Source organism: Mesoplodon densirostris, chromosome 11 (assembly GCF_025265405.1).
Source record: "Mesoplodon densirostris isolate mMesDen1 chromosome 11, mMesDen1 primary haplotype, whole genome shotgun sequence".
Taxonomy (NCBI): Eukaryota; Metazoa; Chordata; class Mammalia; order Artiodactyla; family Ziphiidae; genus Mesoplodon; species Mesoplodon densirostris.
The window spans coordinates 8,104,447-8,111,214 of record NC_082671.1 but is presented as its reverse complement, the minus strand read 5'-3'; the positions used below and the strand labels follow the sequence as shown (position 1 = coordinate 8,111,214).

The 6,768-nt window shown below is 62.4% G+C and overlaps 1 protein-coding gene across 1 annotated transcript; it reads right to left on the bottom strand.

Annotated features, from left to right (window-relative positions):
• Window positions 1–685: 685 nt before the first annotated feature.
• On the bottom strand, window positions 686–5,331 carry PTMS (parathymosin). The gene is made up of 5 exons (XM_060112689.1): window positions 4,934–5,331; window positions 1,853–1,924; window positions 1,606–1,681; window positions 1,406–1,467; window positions 686–1,242 (listed from the first exon to the last, which is right to left on the bottom strand). The coding sequence occupies exons 1-5, from the start codon at window positions 4,976–4,978 to the stop codon at window positions 1,192–1,194; spliced, it is 306 nt and encodes a 101-aa protein (XP_059968672.1). The 5' UTR covers window positions 4,979–5,331; the 3' UTR covers window positions 686–1,191.
• Between the last annotated feature and the right edge of the window lie 1,437 nt (window positions 5,332–6,768).

Here is a 6,768-nt window from a genome sequence, read left to right as displayed (position 1 = left end):
TCAGCAGGCTCTCCCAATCCAGAGGCTCTGAACTAAGAGAGGGCAAGGGTGATACGGAAAAACGCAGAAATCTTGCAGCAGGGATCCTGCCTCGGGAAAACCTGAGGCAGAACTGGGGAAGGAAGCCTGAGAAGGCCGGAGGGGAACTCCTCCCCACGCCACCCAGCCTGCGGAGCCAGAGCTTGCAGCAGGCCTGGAACCGCAAGAGGTCCTGGAGTTCTCCCTGCTTGACCAGGAAGGAGCTCACTGCTCAGGGCCAGGCAACTCTCACTCCATCCAAAGAGGCTGAGACCGAGGTCTCCTGCCCTCTCCCACTTCAGGGGCGGGACTTCCTGTCTCTGAGGCTGTTTCTTTGCCTGGTTCAGCACAATAGGGCTGGTAGCTTTCCACTGGGCTCAGCACTGTCTAGCCTGGTGTGGGTTAGCAGGGAAGGGTGTGTGTATGGCTGGGAGGAACATCCCCAAGAATCCAAAACCAGGACGCGCGAGTCAGCTCTCAGAGACACCGCCCCCCCCCCCACCCACCCCCCCCCCCCCCCCGTCCACCCGGAGCGCTGCTGCTCTTGTCTTCTCGCGGGGTGGGTGGTAGGAGGGTGCCGCCGATTTTTTATAGAGGGGAGGGGTCCTGACAGAATGTGCCATCGGCCACCCTCCTCCTCGCTCTGCGCGGGCAAGCAGGAGACAGGTTAAAAACAGAAGCGCGACCGTTTCTTTATTAAATTATACAAAAAGGGGAGGGGAGGGGGGCAGCTGTGGGGCTCGGCCCCAACCCTGTTCCCACCCCGGCCTGGCGCTGTCTGAGAGAAGGGCATCTGAGGGAGACCCAGGGATCAGGCAGGGTAGGGATGGGCAGGACGTGAGGCTGGGATGCAGAGGTTAGGAGGGTGAGGCTCCCGGAGGAGGGGGGGGGTTGGCTGCGGGGATGGAGGAAGAGAGGAGGGGGAGGGAGGGGCCACTGGGGACCAGCTGGGGAGCTCAGATGGAGCAGGTCAGGAGGTGGAAGATGGCAGTGCGGATGGAGGGGGCAGTGTGTGGAGGGGCGGCATGAGAAGGCTGGGGAGAGAGAGGGCAGCAGCTCTGGCGCGGGGCCCAGAGCAGGGAGCCAGGTGAAGAGCGGCTGTGCTCGGCTGTCCCTACCCTCACCTCCAGGCCCCCCGAGGGGCCTCCCACCCCCAGCCCACTGGCAGGGGGCTCATGCCGACGCCCCATTTTCTGTCTTCTGCCGCTTGGGATCCGCTTCATCCTGTGGAGAGGGAGAGCGCTGCGGTAGCTGTCACCTGGAGAGGGACCGCCCTCTGTGCTGCTCCAGCCCCCGCCCTGCACCACCGGGATCGAGGTCCAAAGCCAAAGGGCTCCCGGCCCTGCTGCATCCCTGACAGCCCCTCAGCCCACAACCCAGCCCAAACCTCCTCTTCAGCAGCTCTCTTCAGCGCGGGCCCTTCGTCCTCATCTTCTTCTTCTTCCTCATCTGAGGAGCCAGAAATGGGTCATTGGGGAAGGGCTGGAAGCTCCAGCAGAGACCCCCTGTGGCGGCCCTCAGCCCTGCTCCAGCTCTTCAGACCCGCCCTGACGGTGCCTGAGCCCAGCCTTCCCTGCCCCTCCCCACCTTCCTCGTCTCCTTCATCCTCCTCCTCGCCGTCCTCGGCGGTCTCTTCTTCCTCCTCAGCCCCGTTCTCCTCCTCCTGCGGAGGGGAGAGGGAGAGGGAGGCGTCAGGATGGCCCTGTGCCTCCACCCACCGTCAGCGCCAAGGGTAAGGGGCCTGAGGGCGGGGCGGCGAGGATGGGAGGGGTCAGGGCAAGGCGGGCCCCCAGGAAGGGGGCTGGGGGCACGTGGGCAGGTGACCCCTCCGCACCTCCACCACTTCTTTCTTCCGCTCTTTCCGGCTTGCCTTCTCCTCCACCTTCTCTTTCTTCTCCTTTAGGTCCTGCAAGAGAGAGAGAGAGGTCACCTTCCTCTCACCACAAACGATCCGCAGCCCTTAAGTCCCTCCAGCCCCGGTTCTCCCTCTGCAGTGACTTTAGAGGAGTGGGAGATGGAGAAAGTGGGCAGTGCGGCTTAGAGACTGAACAGAGGTCCCAGGGCCCTCACAGCCACAGAGGGGCTGAGACCAGACACCTTCCCCAAGACTCGAGGGAGGAGCAAAGTGATGAAGCCCGGGAACAGGCAGCCAAGGTAAGCGCTCATCACGGCCAACCTCACCGGCTGAAGAGTTCAGCTCAGCAAAGCCAATCCCCTCCATCTGCTCGCAGCCCTGACGCCCCACCCCCTCTGGAGGTCCCTCCTTCGCCTGCCCCCTCCCTCTGCCGGCCCTGCTCGGCCTTTTGTCTACCTCTGGGGCCTTTTCCTGAGTACTCTCTCCTGGGCATCCCTCCCAGCTTCCCTCTCAGCTGCGAAAGCCTTTGTTTCTGCCTTTGTGCCCCCCTAATCCTCAGGCTCGTACCTGGCCCAACGCTACAGGAATAGGAAGCGCCCCTTAGCACGACTCCGGGTGCCCCCTCTCACTTCCGCCCACTCCTGCCCCCAGGCAGTGCAGCTGGCTTCCTCCTCCCGACCACCCATGGTGCGTGCACCAGCACGGTGTGGGCCCTGGTGTGGTGTGTGCACTGGTGTGGCAGAAGGGTAGGAGTCACCGTTGCCGGGGTCGGGGTGGGGGATGTAGGGGAAGTGGGATAAGGGAAACGTGGAAGGGAAAGACTCTGGGACCTGGTAGACTGACAAGGTCTGTGTGGGCGGGATGGGAAAGTAGAGGGGAAGGTCCCTGCGTAGAGTCCCCTCCCTCCACACGGCCCCCACTCTCCTTCCCAAGACCCCAGCAGGCACACCTTTGATGTCTTGTCCTGATATGATGTGGCCCAGGGAGGCGCTCACAAGAGGCCCCTCTCTCCTTCCCAAGACCCCAGCAGGCACACCTTTGATGTCTTGTCCTGATATGATGTGGCCCGGGGAGGGGCTCACAAGAGTCCCCTCTCTTGGGACACCACACCGGCCCTTCCAACTGAGACTCCAGTCCTCTCTCTACCCCACCCCTTGGCAGGCACTGTGGTGTCTCTGTGATCGGATCGGATCTGGTGTTGGTGTGCAACTGTGTATCCGATTCCACGGGGATGGAAGTTTTCTGGGTGAGTAGATCGCCCGGGGAGGGTGTGTCCTTTCTGGAACAGGGTTGGGACAGGAGAGAGGTTTGGTGCTGGGTGGTTGGCCTGGAGGGACGCTCAATTCCCTTCTCCCTTTATGGGGAGCGCCAAACGCTTGCCCCTCTCACTCCAGCTAGGTTTCCTCATGCCACTGCTGTCCTCATTTCTCCGCCACATGGTCGGTATGGCATTTCTACTACCTGGCGGGCTTTCCCCTACATCCTGGGCCTGGAGAGCCAGGGGATCGTCAGCTTCTCTCTGGGGGCCCCAGCACGGCCCTGGCCTGAGTTTCTCATCGGGGCTGATGGAGGGAAGGAGAGTTGAGTGCCAGGGAGGGAGAGAGTCTACCAGAGGCCGAAGTCCAAGGGGCCGGGCCCTCTCCTCCCCTGTCTGGTCCTGTCCTTCTGGTCACTGTCCTTCCATGATCCCTTTTCCAGGAGGGTATGTGACCTAGGTCTTGTGCTAGGCAGCTCTCTGGCCTCATTTACTCAACACGGGCACACACACTGACACAGGCTGACACTGATTCACACACACAGCTACAGAGGGGCACCCACGCGATCCGGAGACACATGGCCCGGTGTTTGGGCATTCTGGCACACACTCTTGAGACGGCACAAGAGCACAGTGGAGCCACTCGGCACTCACAAAGCAGCAACACGGTTCCAGAACAGCTACGTCTCCACACGCACACATGTAACTGACACGGGCAGTCCCACACACTCGCTGGATTTCAGACATACAAAGACACCTACTCAGTGAAGTCACATGCCACCGCACAGCCCACCGGAGGGCCGTTCAGCACACCTTGTCAGATCTCACACGGAGCCCCTGTCTCCCACTGCCTCGAATCCCATTGGTTCCCCCTTTCACTTCACCGGCCTGCAGGAGACCTCTGTGACCTCCTCAGCAATCACCCCCCACCCAAGGTCGGGCTCCCAGCCCCCAAACCCTGGCCGAATTAATTTCCCCAAGCGACACTCAGCAGGTTCCCTAGGGAAATTAGAGAAAGGCTGGAAGAGAGGCAAGGCCGAAGGGATGGGGCCAGGGAGGGAGCTGACGGGAGCAAGGGCGGCGCGATGCAATGCCATGCAATGCCGGGCCCCAGCTTTTTCGAAGGCTGTTCCCGGCCCCCTTCTGGTTTTTAGGAATTCAAGATTCTTTAAGCGTGGGGGGAGACGCTGGAGGAGGGCTATGCAGACTAAGAGAGCTGAAGGCCAGTGGACGAAGGAGTGGATTCAGATGGAAGGAAAGGAGGGAAGGAGAAAATAGACAGAGGCAGTAGCTGTCGGAGGAGAGAAGCAAGAGTCGGTTGGGCCTCGAGGGGAGGGGCCTCGAGGAGCAGCCTCCCTGGAGAGTCCTGTTTACACCGGAGGCTCTCAAACCGCTTAGCGGAGGAAAGGTGAGGTCAGACTGGAAGGGAAGACAGGGGGACGGGGCGCCAGAGAGGGGCTCGGGGGAGGGGGCGGGGTAGATGAGACGCGCAGAGCTCCGACGGTCACCGGCCGGGGTGGAGGCGCGCGAGCCGGGCCCGGAGAGGGGTGGGGACGGCGCGGGGCCGGAGCGGCCAGGCCGGGAGCCGGGCGCACGGCGCTCGGGAAGCTAGAGGGCGCTGGCGCGAGCCGCGCGGAGCGGGGCAGGCAGCGCCAGGCTGGGGCGCGGGGGGAGGGCGGAGCGGGGTCCGCCGGGACCCCGCACCCGGGTAGCAGCTTGGGGCCGTCGGGGGCGGCCTGGGGCGCACGACTGCGCGGAGCCCGGGGGGCGTGCGGGGGCCGGGCCACCGCCGGCCCCGCCCGTACCTTGGCGCTCAACTCGGCCGCTGCCTCCACGCTCTTCTCCGACATGGTGCCGGGGCCGGGGCCGGGGCTGGCGGGGAGTCGGGGTCCCGGGGCCGGGACGGAAGGGCCCTGGACGGCGGAGGGTGGCCGCGGCCGGAACCTGGCGCGGTGGCGGCGGCGGCGGCGACAGCGGCAGCGGCGGCCGCTCGGCAAGCTGGGGCTCAGGAAGAGGCGGCAGAGGCGCGCGGGGTGGGGCGGGGGTGGGTCTGGAGCGGAGACCCGCAGGGCTGCGGCCGTCCGGAGGGCGGGCAGAAGGGCGGTGCGGGCGGTGGCCGGCGCGCTCCGGCCGCGGTCGCTCGGTCCTCGGCTCGCCGCCCCCGCACCCGCAGAGCTGCCGCCGACCAGCCGCTGCCGCCCCCGGCCAGGGAACCCGCTTATAAAGCGGCGCTGCCCGACGGGAGGGGCTTCCCAGGGGTGGGGCAGGCTGGAGCGGGGAGGAGAGGAGAGGGGAGGAGGATGAAAGCGGAGGTTGGAGAGGTGGGGATAGGAGGATGAAAGCGAGGGGAGGGAGCGCGCGAGAGGCGGGAGGGAGGACTACACCAGGAGGGGGAAATGGAGAGACTACGGTCGCGGCGAAAGGAGTGGGGCGAGGAGGTGGGAAGGGGTGGGGTTCCTGTGGGGAGGGACCTCTCCGAATCCCGACCTACTGCCGGCGAATGTGGAGTGTGTCTTTTGGGGGCGGGCTGGAGGGATGGCCTGGATCCTACAGACACCCCACCAATAGCCTCGAGATTTTTGCCAAGGGGTGGGGTGGGGGGGAAGCAGATGGAAAGGCCGGGCAGGTATTTGAGAAACCAAAAGCTTAAAGAGGAGGAAGAGGGCGGGAGCTACTTCCACATTCTCGCTGGATTTCCCCTCTCCTGCGGCATCTACGTTCCCTGGGTGGCCTTGGGAGGGGTTGAGAGAGCAGAAAGGGCCGGCCACCCTCCGTCCTGCCCTAGGCTGACTTTTGTGGCCCCTGCTGGGTTCCTCCCTTCCGGGCTCTCGCTTGTGATCTGTGGGGAGTCAGAGGCCCTCCAATCTCCTTTCCCCTTTTCCATCTTCGACCTTTCTTCTTTGCCCATCCCACCTCACTTTTCTTTGCCTGGTCCTTCTATCTTCATCCCTCCTCATCCATTTCTGTCTCACATCTCTCTTCTTCTGTCACCCCTTCTCCACTTCTCACTTGCCCTCTTCTACCTTCCCTCTCTCTCCAGACAGCACTGTTCTTGTCTCACCTGAGTCTGTCACCCGGCCCTATATCCTTAGCTGATTTTCCTCAACTCCTCTTCATGTCCTCATTTCCCACATTTTCCCTCTCTTGGTCTTTCTCTTTCCTCTGCTGCCATCTTCCCCAGCCTTTCTGGATGATATCTGCTTCCTTTGCAGGGGGTTCCAGCCCACACTGTTCCACACACCCTCAGCTCCTCTCCCTCAGTCTCAGTATCTTTGGGTCATTTTGAGAAGCTTGGGGTTTCAGGAGGGGACAGGAGACCTGGGGTGTGTAGCAAAGGTCAGGAAGGTGGATGGAATGGAAGGCTAGGGTTTGGAAAAAGATATCTTTGGTGTATGTGCACTCCTGTATTTGTCTATCATTAGTCTTCATCTTTTTATCATTTTCATTTTCTTAATAAAAAAAAGACATAACGGACCAATCATCACCATTTAGTCTTTGAGTGCTTAAATACCCCATCTTTTGGTCCCTTGGTGTCCACACCTCCTAATTTCTCTTTCGACTCTTCTATCAGTTTCTCGGTCTCTGTCTCCTCAGAAATCTTGGAGCCCCACCCAGGTTTCTCCTTGCCGACTTCTGTCCA